The following is a 13,493-nucleotide window of genomic DNA, read 5'->3' on the forward strand; positions in this document are numbered from 1 at the left end:
AAAATGGACAAGGCAAGTTGCAGGCCCATACCACTGATTAGTAAGGGAGGAAGAAGAAGAGAAAATAACAGTAGGAAAGGAGGGGTTAGATCAAGAGGCAGGCCCTTCAACAAAGAAATTGAAAGGAGTGAGGCAAATCAAACGGGGAACCGAAGTTACTTGGTCCCTGACCTCATCAGAACTTCGAGACTTGCGAAAAGATTACAGCCACCAGCAAGGTGAGCGGATTTCTGCCTGGATGCTTTGATGCTGGGATAACGGGGCCAACAGTCAGTAGTTAGAAGGTTATGAAGCCCAACAGCTGGGATCCCTTGCTAAAGATCAGGAAATTAAAAGAGGAATTGGAAAGGAAGTAGCAATTTGCAGCCTTTGGAAATGGCTTCTTGTTGCGATTATTAAAGGATCCGGGGCATGGATCATTCATAGAATTATGGGATCAATAAAAGAACTGTAGCAAGAGCCTGCAAGCAGAAGGCCTGTGTGTGAGAGAAACTCTCCATGAGAAAAATCTCTGTGAGAACCAAGCTGGGAACAAGAAGGGAGTTTTGAGAAGGTACAGCTGTGTAGATAAGACCGAGAGAGAAGGAGGATAAACTCTGAATTCTTTTAATCATAACATAACTGTAGAAGCTTGCCAATGTAAGTCCAATTATGTAGAAGTAGAAATGTGCTTTGATAAGCTTTAAGCCACTTAGGAGTTAACAAGCTGGTATACTATATAAGTGCCTCTGGATTGCTAATAAATGGAGTTTTGCTCTTATCAACCACATTGGTTTTGGACTGCAATTTTCTCCCCCCGCCGGAGCCGGGCCTCTCTTCTTTTTACAATTCCAACAGTGTAGGTGCAGGGAGCTTTGGGTTCAGTCTGGACCGGGCGTAGACGGACGGAGACGAGGAGATCTCTGAAGTCAGATCTTGGAACATGCGGTTTATTGCAAAGGGCGTGGGTACAGGGGCACTGCTTAGAGCTGCAGCTGGCAGCTCTGAGCAGGCCCAAGAGAGCAAGAGAGTAAGCAGGTAAGTAAAGAGAGAGAGAGAGTGAGAGGAATGAGAGTGAAGAAGTAGGGAGAGAGAATGTGTGTAGAGATGAGAGTATAGTAAGAGTGAATAGTAAGAGTGTCTGAAGTCCTGGTTACAATACAATAAATCATCTTCTGTACTGAATATTCTAATAGTCACTAACCAATCTAATACAAGATACAAATCCTATAGCGTTTACATACAGCCTATAAGAGTTCTTATATTACCATAGAGTGTTACATCTTAACTTCTAAAAACTACTCTTTGGACCCCTTCTGCTGAGCTAGTAGGGTCTGCTCTGACCCTTGGACCTGCCTGCAAGCAGAGGGTATTGTTCAATCAAGAGGGGATTACCTTCAGTTGGCCATACCATTGTTTTCCAGTTGTTCAGTAACTAAGACTTGGTATTTCAAAAGGTGGCTTTCATTTCGATGTCGCTTATAGTTTTCATATTCCCAAAATCTTTTGTCAGGCAATCATATTTATAAGGCTTTCCTGTTTCATCTTCCCCAACATCTCCCCCGTTCTGACGAACAACTAAGATATTAGACACAGTCCTACTTGTCATTTTTTGCACGCACTGAAGTATACAAGGTACTGCTACTAAAACTATAATTATTACTACTAGAATAATCAAGCCTATGTTTCAGAGTTCCCTTAGCCAGGGTGCAAAGCTCCAACCATTAAACAAACTGTCTAGCCAAGACGGGTTATCTGTTGTAATTTGGTTAGCTAGGTCCCTTAGGTTTTGTAACTGTACTAAAACCTTCTGGGAAAGGCACTCAATAAGTTGAGAAAGGTTTGTCAGGGCTTGTGTCAGACAGACAGATGGTATCGGAGCCTGCAGATTTGGCTAAAGCAACCCAGACATTTGTCTTTGGTTGATTTACAGGTAAAGCTTCACTGCAAAAACAAAAACAAAAGGTTAAAAACAACATGCATCTACACAAATAATACTAAAACTCCATTCTTTTCTTGAGCCGTTTCTGGCAGACGAACTTCTCTCAGTGGTTCTGCCTAGTTCACATTTGGGTGATGGCTTCTCGGCTTCCACTCGTGGGGTCACTGGCTGAAGTGGAACCGACAACAGGCTTTGATGCGTGGTACAGCTTCACGTTCTTTGCTGGAATCCACTTGGTTCCTTCACCTGTGGAGAGACATGCAAATCCCTTTCCCCACATTATAAGATTGTATGGTCTTTCTATTTTTCCTGATTCTAGATTCTTAATTAAAACTGGGGGGTGTTCTTTCAGTTTTGCTTTTTTGTTTAAGAAATGTCTGAAAATGGGGGTGTCAGGCTCTTCTGCAGAGCTGTTCAAGAAATTAAAAACATACAAGGCTTTATTCAACCTTCTTTGAGGTGTAGCCTGGGCTTTTCCCCCTTTCTGTTGATTTAAAATGCGTTTTAAAGTTTGATGTGCTCCTTTTAGGGTACTTTTTAGCAGTTGTTTAAGATACGGTGAGCAAATGCCACTGTATCTTACAGCCCTTTTTAGTTCTTTAATTTCGAGAGTGGGGATGGGAGCCCACGTTTTAGGACTGTTAGGCTGTTGGCTAGCTATCACAGGCTTAGCTAATAGACTAAGACTTTCATCTTTATAGATTTGGAGTCTTATTTCATGCCAATCTGTTAATTGAGCATAATCTGAGCACTTTGGAGGATTTTTTGATTCAGAAGGTAGCGCTGACAAACTCTCAGAACTCGTTTTCTCTTTCTGGGTTGCAAGATCCCTGTCGCTCGCTGGCGGGACTCTGGGGCTCATTGCAAACAAATCTGGCTGCTTTTCAGTTTACTTGTGTTAGATTTAAAGCATCGGCTCCGGCAGAGGGGCTCTCCGTCTCCCCTGCCACTGGAGCTGCATCATTCCCATCCGTTCCCTCCCTGCTCGCGGCTTCTGAGGCGAGGCTGCGCTGCGCGGAGGGATACGGCTAGGCGGCGGAGGGATACGGCTGCACGGTGTTGGGGGAGCTCGGCGGGGGCGGCTGCGGTGCGGGGATGGGGCCCGGCGGGGGCGGTGATGGCACGGCAGAGCTTGGGAGTGGCGCAGCCGATCTCGGTGGCGGCGGGCGAGGAGGCGGCGGGGCCGCGGGGGACTGGCTCAGTGACTCCGGCACGGCCGATCGAGGCAGCGGCGGGCGAGGAGGCGGGGGGGCCCTGGGGGACTGGCTCCGTGACTCCGGCACGGCCGATCGAGGCGGCGGCGGGCGAGGAGGCGGGGCGGAGCTGTGCGGCGGTGGGGGGGGCGCGGCGAATAGTTCCATTAACGCTGCACAAGCCGGGATGAGTTCTGCGGTACTCTTGTCCCAGCGTGATATGGCATTAAATAATTTGATTCCCACTGAGTCCCAAAAGTCTCTGGTGTAGACCGCTGAACGGTCAGCATTTGGGAAATTAATCAGAGTCCATTCTAAGAGGTTTTTTTAGCTCCTGTTTAGGTAATTGTCTTGAACCAGAGCTTAGTAAATGCTTAAGTTGCTTATAGAGATCTCTGTCATGGGCAGAGTGCGTTTGTCCCATTAGTAGACCAGTATGATACTCACTTAGATGATGTCGTAGGAGCAGTGTCCTTACTCAGAGGTCCGTCGTGGGGGGCTGGCCAGGCACTCCACTCGGCGCTCAGGACGCTGCTTTTGGGTCCTTTCTCAGAGCTCCGGTTTTAGGCGTCGCGTGGCAACGGCTTTCCGTGCTCAGGACCTCACGGGTGGGTCCGAACTGAGAGCTCCAGTGTGGGCGGTGCTGAGCACTACTCGCCTGTGCTCGGGGCACACGGCAGGGTCCCTCCCTAGAGCTCCGGTCGGCACTGCTTAGCAGCGTGTCCGTGCTCGAGGGGTGCCACGGCAAACTTCCTCAAAGAGCTCCAGGTAGCCGCTGCGCAGCAGTGGCCGTCTGTGCTCGAGGACTGCCAGGCAATTCCCTCCAAGAGCTCCAGGTAATCCCCGTGCTCGAGGGCTGCATCGGCAGAATTATAGATCTCCGGCTTTTACGATGTGCAGCAACGGTATGCCGTGCTCACGACACGTTCTAGGTGGCTATAAATGGTCTTTTAGTTACCGTCCATGGAGAAGTCTCCCACAGATGGAAAAGGCTGAACCGAGCCTTCAATCACGTTGTGCGCCAGACTGTAGGTGCTCGGGGGGTTCGGCAATCACGTTGGGCGCCAGACTGTAGGTTCTTCGGGAGCTTTGGGTTCAGTCTGGACCGGGCGTAGACGGACGGAGACGAGGAGATCTCTGAAGTCAGATCTTGGAACATGCGGTTTATTGCAAAGGGCGTGGGTACAGGGGCACTGCTTAGAGCTGCAGCTGGCAGCTCTGAGCAGGCCCAAGAGAGCAAGAGAGTAAGCGGGTAAGTAAAGAGAGAGAGAGAGTGAGAGGAATGAGAGTGAAGAAGTAGTGAGAGAGAATGTGTGTAGAGATGAGAGTATAGTAAGAGTGAATAGTAAGAGTGTCTGAAGTCCTGGTTACAATACAATAAATCATCTTCTGTACTGAATATTCTAATAGTCACTAACCAATCTAATACAAGATACAAATCCTATAGCGTTTACATACAGCCTATAAGAGTTCTTATATTACCATAGAGTGTTACATCTTAACTTCTAAAAACTACTCTTTGGACCCCTTCTGCTGAGCTAGTAGGGTCTGCTCTGACCCTTGGACCTGCCTGCAAGCAGAGGGTATTGTTCAATCAAGAGGGGATTACCTTCAGTTGGCCATACCATTGTTTTCCAGTTGTTCAGTAACTAAGACTTGGTATTTCAAAAGGTGGCTTTCATTTCGATGTCACTTATAGTTTTCATATTCCCAAAATCTTTTGTCAGGCAATCATATTTATAAGGCTTTCCTGTTTCATCTTCCCCAACACAACAGCTTCTCTCAAGCATAAGGGCAAGATATCCATTTAAGGAAGCTTATGAACTCCCCAGGGAAGTGGACCACTGCAGATGAAGGTATCTAGTACTTGAGAGAAGTAGCAGTGCTGGAAATCATCTATAATGATCTAAAGAATGACAAAGTCCCTAAACATCCAGAGGATGTCCCTTGCACAATGGCCATGTGGAGGAAGGTGGTTCAAAGCACCCCTGCATCATATTCCAGCAGCTTGGTATCATTGTATTATCCACAAATGGATACATCAACTGTAGAGATGGCATCCTCCTATCTCTGAAATGTAGAAGAAACTCTGGGTACTTCCTCATCCCTACAAGCCAGCACCCCTGCTTTTAGGGGCAGCCCAAGAGATCAGTCCTCTCCTGCCCCAGTCAGAGGGAAGCCCCAAGCACAGGCTATGTAACAAACTCTGGTTCTTTCTGCATGACCAGGTGGGGGGGACATGAGGAAGCAGGACAGTGAACCCACCTTTAAGTTGAAAGCCTGTGTCCAGGAACTGAGAGGGAAGAGAGCTGTTAAGAAGGGGTCACCCAAGTAGACTGTCAGTGTAGTTGCCACAGAGACAAGAAGGCGATCAGCAATCTCCCAGACATAAAAAAACTGAAATCATTTCCTTCAACCCTGGTGAGGGAACTTCTGATCTGGCATCGCAAAGGTCAGACAGTGAATACTCTGACCAGGAACAGGAATAAAGGGTCCCTGCCTTCAGCCAGGAGGAGGAAAGGGATGACCAGGTATACTGGACTGTGTGTATTCGATGGCCTGGCACATCAGAACCTCAGAAGTATTAAGCTTTAGTAGATACCAGTGCATACTATACACTGATGCCATCAAGGCACAGGAGTGCAGAATCCATCTGCATCTCTGGAGTGATGGGGAGGCCAGGAGTTGTCTTTATTAGAGGCTGAGGTGAGTTTAACAGGGGACAAATGGGAAAAGCACCCCATTGTGACTGGTCCAGAGGCACCTTGTATCTTTGGCATCAACTACCTCAGGAGAGAGTATTTCAAGGATCCAAAGGGGTATCGATGATCTTTTGGTGTACCTACAGTGAGTACAGAAAAGATCAAACAGTTATCTACCCTCCATGGCCTCTCAGAAGATCCCTTCCTTGTAGACTTGCTGCAGGTTGAAGATCAGCAAGTACCAATTGCCACCAGGACAGTGCATCGGCGGCACACCAACCGAGACTCTGTAACTCCCGTCCATGAACTAATTCGTTGACTGGAGAGCCAAGGAGTGATCAGCAGGACCCACTCATCCTTTAACAGCCCTATATGGCCAGTGTGAAAGTCTAATGGGGAATGGAGGCTGATAGTAGACTATTGTGATCTGAATGAAGTCACCATCTCTGAGTGCTGCCATACCAGACATGTTGGAACTTCAATATGAACTGGAATCAAAAGCAGCCAAATGGTGCCACAATTGATATTATTAATGCATTTTTCTCAATCCCTTTGACAGCAGAGTGCAGGCCACAGTTTGCTTTCACTTGGAGGGGCATCCAATACACCTGGAACCGACTGCCCCAGGGGTGGAAACAGAGCCCCACAATCTGCCATGGATTGATCTAGACTGCACTGGAACACAGGGTCACCTACAGCAGGTTACACAGAAATATGTCCAGTTGAGTTTTGAATGTCTCCAGAGAGGGAGAATCCACAACCTCCCTGGGCAACCTGTTCCAGTGCTCTGCCACCCTCAACATAAAGAAGGTTTTCCTCATGTTGAGATGGAACTTCTTGTGTTTTAGTTTATGGCCATTGCTCCTGGTTCTGTCACTGGGCATCACTGAAAAGAGTCTGGCATCATTCTCTTGGCACCCACCTTTGAGATATTTATATGTAGTGATATCCTCTCTGAGTCTTCTTTTCTCTAGACTAAACAGGCCCAGCTCCCACAGTGTCTCCTCATAAGAGAGATGCTCCAGACCCCCCCCACCATCTTTGTGTCCCTCCACTGGACCCTCTCCAGTAACTCCTTGTCTTTCTTGTACTGAGAAGCCCAGAACTGGACACAGCACTCCAGATGTGGCCTCAGGAGGATCATGTCCCTCAACCTGCTGACCACACTTCCAATGCACCCCAGCATACCATTGGCCTTTCTGGCCATGAGGGCAAGCTTGGCTCATGGTCAACTTGTCATCCACCAAGACTTCCAGGTCCTTCTCCTCAGAGTTGCTCTCTAGTAGGTCATCCCCAGCCTGTACTGGTCCTTGGGGTTATTCCTCCCCAGGTGCAGGACCCTACACATGCCCTTGTTGAACCTCATTAGGTTTCTCTCCACTCAACTCTCCAGCCTATCAAGGTCCTGCTGAATGGCAACACAGCCTTCAGGTGTATCAGCCACTACCCCCAGTTTTGTATCATCAGCAAACTTGTTGAGGGTACATTCTATCCCTTTGTCCAGGTTGTTGATAAACAAGTTTATTGTGTTTTTTACACACCCCACTCTCACACAGTTTCATTACTGGCTCAACCCCAGGTTTCCCGTAGCAGAGTCTCAGACATCTGGTTCCTTAAAACAATTTATTAATGGTGCAGTAACAGAAACAGCTCAAGCTGGTGCCTCCAAGGAGGGATCCCAAACAACCGAATCCCTGGGCTTTTATATCCTTCCAGTCTATCTGCACAATAGTCTGGGGTCTTCCTGCTGAGTCCTCACCTCCTGCTGTGTGTCTGTCCGGTCACCTGGCTGGTGCTACAGGTCCCTGTGCCCTTTGTTGTGCAAAAGGTCAGTGCCAGTTCACAGCTTCTTCCTAGGGGTCCTGCTATTTCCCACCACCCAGAGTTTAATCTGCAGCTCACACTGCAGCTGCACACTGAGCTACCTGCACAGAATGTATTCCTCAACACTCATGAGAGTGAAGTAGAGGGGGAGTTAGTCCACACTACCACCATTCTTCCAAGTACTGCTAGTTTGAGACAGGTGTTGTGAAATGTCTCTGCCTCAAAGCTTCTGTCTCAGAATTCAAAAAATTCTAGCACTGCTAGACCTGATGTTGGTCTAAGGCAAATCTTGGAGTGATTTCTAGTGAACTTTATTTAAATCAACAGGAAGTTGGCTCCAGTCATGACCCTGTGGAATTTTCCCTTTGAGACAAGAATGTTTGTTCTGTGTATGATTTAGAGTCACAAAATCAGTATCAAAGTTTTCAAACTTTTTCCTTAAATTTTGCTGTATCAGTGTTCTTCAAGTGTGAATAAAAACAGCTACACAAAAATCTTTTTATAGACAAATGTAACATAGAGGTAGGAATGGTGTCAGACACAGCTGTAGTTCTTCAACTTGAAATATGAAAAGCAGAAACTGAAAATTAGATTTCATGAATAAACAGCTTATAGTTGGAACACAATTACTAGGGCACTTACTTGGTTGCTCACAGATATGTATGCAGGAAAACAAAATAAAGGGGATGTACTCAATGTAGACCAAGTGGGAGCACTGTCAGAACAATATATTAATTTCCAATTTCCATTATCTGATGATAAATGTGAGGATGTTCAAAATGAGGTGCATGTTAACCAGTGAACAGCTGATCAATGATTGTGGGGGTTCTTTCCATTATTTTGAGGCCACTTTATATTTTTGTTTACCAAAAATTTAACCAAACTTAAGAGCTTGCTGAACAAAATAGTTATGAACTTTTGTCCTGTGCAGCATCAGGAGATCAAGCTAGATACTGTCAAGAGTATGAATCCAAATAGTGATACTAGGTATATCTTGATATATGCTCTTGTAATTTATCTAGTAACTGTTGTTTTCTTGGCCTTCCTAAATATTAAAGAAAATCAGTGTGAATTGCAAAAGCTGGTACACAGAAGTGTAACTATTGTGTTGTATCTTAAAATGCCCTGACAATTAGTTTTTAACTTCCCTGTTGTCTTTGATGGTTCTTCCTGTCTGCTTTTCCTGCCCTATGAAGAGGTGATAGGAAAGAGTCATCTTTGATAGATAGGTTATATGTTTATGTTGAATGAAGCTTTTAGTTGATCAATTTTTACTTTATCATGTGCCTTGGTATGTTTGCAACCAGTTATTTAATGTTCTGTTCTATTCGAGATCAGACTCCATAACAGCAACTTCATCAAATTTCATACATCTGTATAAAACATCTGTTTTGTAAAATACTAAGAGCTCTTCAGTGTGTTGTAGAATGATACATAGGTTTGCTGAGCATGGACTGCTAGGAAAACAATAGATATTAACTTTTTCTTTTTGATTTTGACAACAGCTTGAGATTAATTTTGCACTGCTTGCTACTAAACCAATACAAATGCTAGTTTATGTATTCAGGAATTAAATTTCAGTCATGCTGAACTGGAATTCCAGTGATCTTAAGCTTGCAATGTGAATTTTCGAAGTTTGTAACTTGAGCACAAGTTTATGCCTTTTGTCTTAATGTGGCTTTTCATTCAACTCTATTATTTTATTGACTGAAGAAACTTAGTACAGGATTAGTGAATTCACTGTGTTTCCATTGTTTTCACATATAAGTACAAGCATGTGAGGATAAGCATAAAACTAAAATCTGAAAGGAAGGGCACAACTTTTTTTCCTACTTCTCACTTCCATTCTCTCACATCAAACTGAAACATGATTTTTTTTTTGTTTGTTTGTTTGTATGGTTCATATATTATTGGTCATAGATAATGTTAAATTCAGGGATATTTACTTAGTTGTGTCAGATCATTTTAAGAGCTTTCTGGTTTTATCCAGTTGCTGAGTTTATTATTTTTCTTCTTTGGTGATCTTGAATTTCTTGGTCCTCCAGAGAAAGGCGTAAAAGGAAGAGTAGAAGTCTCTCCAAGTCTCCTAAAACAACAAAAAAAAAGTCTTCACGAACTCCTTCTCCAAGAAGGTTAGTTTGCTGTAAACATAAAAGTTAATGAGCAGTAAAGTTATAGTATTTTTGTTAAATTGAAACATGATATAGAGATCAGTGTTATGAAAGGAGCTAACTCACTTTGTGTTTTTTCTGGGTTTTGGTATTTTGGTTTGGAAGAAGCTCTTTAGTAATTTTCATTTCTAAGGAAAAGGTCTATTTTTCAGAAAACAGAACACTCAAAGGTGGATGCAGATGCATATATTGGAAACAATTTGGGAAGTATTTTCATTGATTTACTGTCCTTTCATTAGTTATCTCAGATAATTTCAATTGGTCAGTATGATTCAGTTCTAAGTTAAAACAGACCAAAAAGCCCTTTATGGATTTGATCTTTGGTGTGCTTTCAACTGGAAAGTTTTAAATCTGTTAGCGATGTAAATTTGCTTCAAATCAATAAAAGCCCTTCATTAGATACAGATTAATTTGATTTTCTCTTTGCAAATACCACATATACTGAAGACATGCATTCTTTAGCTCTCTTCCCTTGTCTTTGTGAAGGCATTTTTGTTATTTTGAAAGTGGCTGAACCTTTCTGAAAGAAAGCAAACCAGGATACCAACATTCATAGTTATTGTATGATTTACTGTACAGTACAGAGTATGCATTGGTAGTACATTTGTTGCTGTGGGATCAAATTCTGATTTGAGTAAAAATTTTCTTAAACAGAAACAAGAAAGAAAAAAAAAGAGAAAAAGACACAAATAATGAAAGAAAAGAAAAGGAATACTCCAAGAAAAAAATTAGTAAAGAAAAAGAGGGAAAAGAGAAATCTGACAAAAGCACCACTACTTTGAAGGTAAGCTGTGTGACCAGGTGATAGAGTGGAGAGCTGCAAGTGGAACAATTATTGGAATTTCCTCCCTTCTTTATCTTTCTTTTCATCACCCTTCTTTTCCCCCTGTTTATCAAAGTATTGCCACTTGATGGAGCTTGTGTGAATAGGTTACTGAAACACTTTGTTTTGGTTTCTCTCTCTTTTCTGTTCTGTGCCATATGTTAGGAATTGGCTGGCTGCCTATCTGTATGGGCAGGTATAAAGGAGATTATATAACTAAGCAGCAGGGTTCAGGGTTAGTTTGCCTGTGTCATGGTTTAACCCTGGCCAACAACTAAGCACCACACAGCTGCTCTCTCACCCACTCCTCCCCAATGGGATGAGGGAGAAAATCAGAAGACTAAAAGGGACAAAACTCGTGGGCTGAGATAAAGACAGTTTAATAGGGAAAGCAAATGGTGCACACACAAGCAAAGCAAAACAAGGAATTCATTCACCACTTCCCATGGGCAGGCAGGCATTCAGCCATCTCCAGGAGAGCAGGGCCCCATCATGCATAGCGGTTACTTGGGAAGACAAACACCATTGCTCAGAATGTCCCCCCCTCCTCCTCCTTCCCCCATCTTTTAATTCCTATGAAGAAAATTAGCTCTATCCCAGCCAAAACCAGCACAGGCTTTCGATCTGAAAAGATTTTTAATAAACTGCAGTTCAGCCTCTCCCTGGTTGCTTTGGTCCTGGACTGCATATTTGACTCTGCAGGAATAAAGCTGAAGATTTGAGGACAGAGTAGTATGGGATTTTTCCCTTGCAAAATAGAAGGTGGCGTGGTTAAGAAAAGAAACATATTCAAATGTTTAATCTTAGAATTAAAAACCCAGCATGCTTCTAAAGAGTAGTTTGTGGTACTCAGAATTATTCAACTGTTATAAAACAGCTGATTTAGGTGACTCTGTCCACATGCTTAAGTAATTGTCTTACCCAACAACTCTCTTAAAATTTATCAATTACCTGACAAAAAATATAAAAGAATAATTGCAATTCTGTTTTACTTTTAAAATATGTTGAAATCCTAATTTCTGGAGCTTTTTCTCATAGGTGCCATAATGCTGCTTGTTCTGTATTACCTGAATATTGATCATAAAGACAGATCACTTTATGGCAATGATTTCTTGGGTGACAGGTTATTATGAGTGCTTAACTTCAGCCAATTAAAAAAAATACTTTAAAAACCTCTATTCTGATAATTGCTGAAACAAGGCATGTAAAACTTGAGGCAATCAAAATACCAGTAATTGGTTGGAAGTCATATCTTGTAATGCTAAGAGAATTTTTTTAAAAAAATAATTTTATCTTTGGTAGGACAAAGATCACACTGAAGAGGCTCAGAATTCAGAAACTGACAAGGAAGTAGGCAATAGAGATACAGAAAGGATTGGTGAAGTCAAACTACAACAGAATGGGAACTGTTGACCAAATGACAAAAACCTCTCAATTAAAATGGAAGAGGTTTAAAGCAAAGAATGGACCTCTGACTCAACTAAGTGATGAAATCTCAAGCTTCTTATTTCCCTGAACAAGGAAGAAAATATCAAAGTAATCAACCTGAACATGGTGATAGTACTAGTAGCTCTTCCAATTCTAGTGACAGCTTTGTCAATTTCTTGCTGTAAAGCAAGAGAGCACGGACAAGTAGTTATACCCTGAAAAGGCAGATGCCATCAGAACTATTCATGTCTGATAATCCATGGATCTCCATGATGGTTGTACTTACTTGTGAAATGATTTATGTTAAGTTTTGCCATTATCTGTTACAAATAAATAGAAACTGAAAGATGTAAACCTGTACTATCCAAAAAAGCTGAATATACGCATCGAAGATTGTTTAAAATTCTGCTTGTTCATGAATTTTGTATTGGTTTACTTTTTGGGTTAAAAATCCACAAAACCTTCAATGTGTACCGTTTGATGTGCTTCAAAATGGTGCATAAATGTACACACTGTCTTCTGTTATAAATGAAAATTATTTTTAAACATAAACACAGTTTTATGGTTCTTATGTTAAATGCCCACTGACTAGTTTGTTTTTCATTTTCTTACTGCTTGAGATTCTTGGGTTTTATTTAAAACAATTTCTTACTGTTATGCTTAAAATAATTATTTCTTTTAAAGTCCTTGAACAATGCATGATACTTTTCTGTTCCAAAAAGGAACATTGCTATGTTATAGATAATAGGTTAGCTTACGGGGTTATTTTGGGGTTGTTTTGGTTTTTTGTTTATTTTTGTCCTTCCAGAAGTGAGCACATTTATATGATATTATTATAACTTACAGCTTTGTTTAGAGCCGTACTGCAGTGTGTCTGTTCAGCTGCAAATAGTACAGGTGCCATTATGAAAATGTTTTTTTCTTATTTGTTTAAAAAACTATGGGAGCACGAGCAGAAGCTTTTGTGCCTTCTTAATGCGATATTTTCCAGAAATGTTTATGTGCTATTACTTATTTTCATCTAAATCTTACATTATCTCTATTGCTATTTGTCACCACAATACTGTAGACAAGAATGCAAGTTATTTCTCAGAATGATTTTTTGATTCACTTGTTAAAATACTAAAACTCCATTTTTACTTTTTTTATTACTAGAAGAGATTTATAGGTGAAAGCAAAGATGCATTTCGGGTACCACCACTGTACAAAAGCAGTAGCTGAATACAAAGCATTTTCTGATCACCTGCATCAAAGACAGCCCTTTAGACATTTAATCTACATTTGGATGGCCTTAATTGTTACCTCTCCATCATCATCTCTGATACCTGTTGGGTGATATAAAAGGAATCGTACGCAAAGCTGAAGGGATAAATAATTTCGGAAAAAAGTTCTAATTTACAGAGGAGTGATATAGTAGAGATTCTTTTTTCA

The 13,493-nt window shown here is 42.3% G+C and overlaps 1 protein-coding gene across 5 annotated transcripts in view; it reads left to right on the plus strand.

The window, feature by feature from the left end:
• Positions 1 to 12,465, plus strand: part of LOC309584569 (uncharacterized protein) — an 81,992-nt gene extending 69,527 nt beyond the window's left edge. For 4 of the 5 annotated variants that reach the window (XM_082300650.1, XM_082300653.1, XM_082300652.1 and 1 more), the window contains 3 exons: positions 9,686 to 9,772; positions 10,466 to 10,595; positions 11,937 to 12,465. In XM_082300650.1, coding sequence (XP_082156776.1) covers positions 9,686 to 9,772; positions 10,466 to 10,595; positions 11,937 to 12,047 — 328 coding nt within the window. In that variant the 3' untranslated portion in view covers positions 12,048 to 12,465. The remainder of the gene's footprint in view (positions 1 to 9,685; positions 9,773 to 10,465; positions 10,596 to 11,936) is intronic. The other variant, XM_082300651.1, reaches the window with a different exon arrangement.
• The last annotated feature ends 1,028 nt before the right edge of the window (positions 12,466 to 13,493 follow it).

Source organism: Coloeus monedula (genome assembly GCF_965178545.1).
Source record: "Coloeus monedula genome assembly, chromosome: W".
Taxonomy (NCBI): Eukaryota; Metazoa; Chordata; class Aves; order Passeriformes; family Corvidae; genus Coloeus; species Coloeus monedula.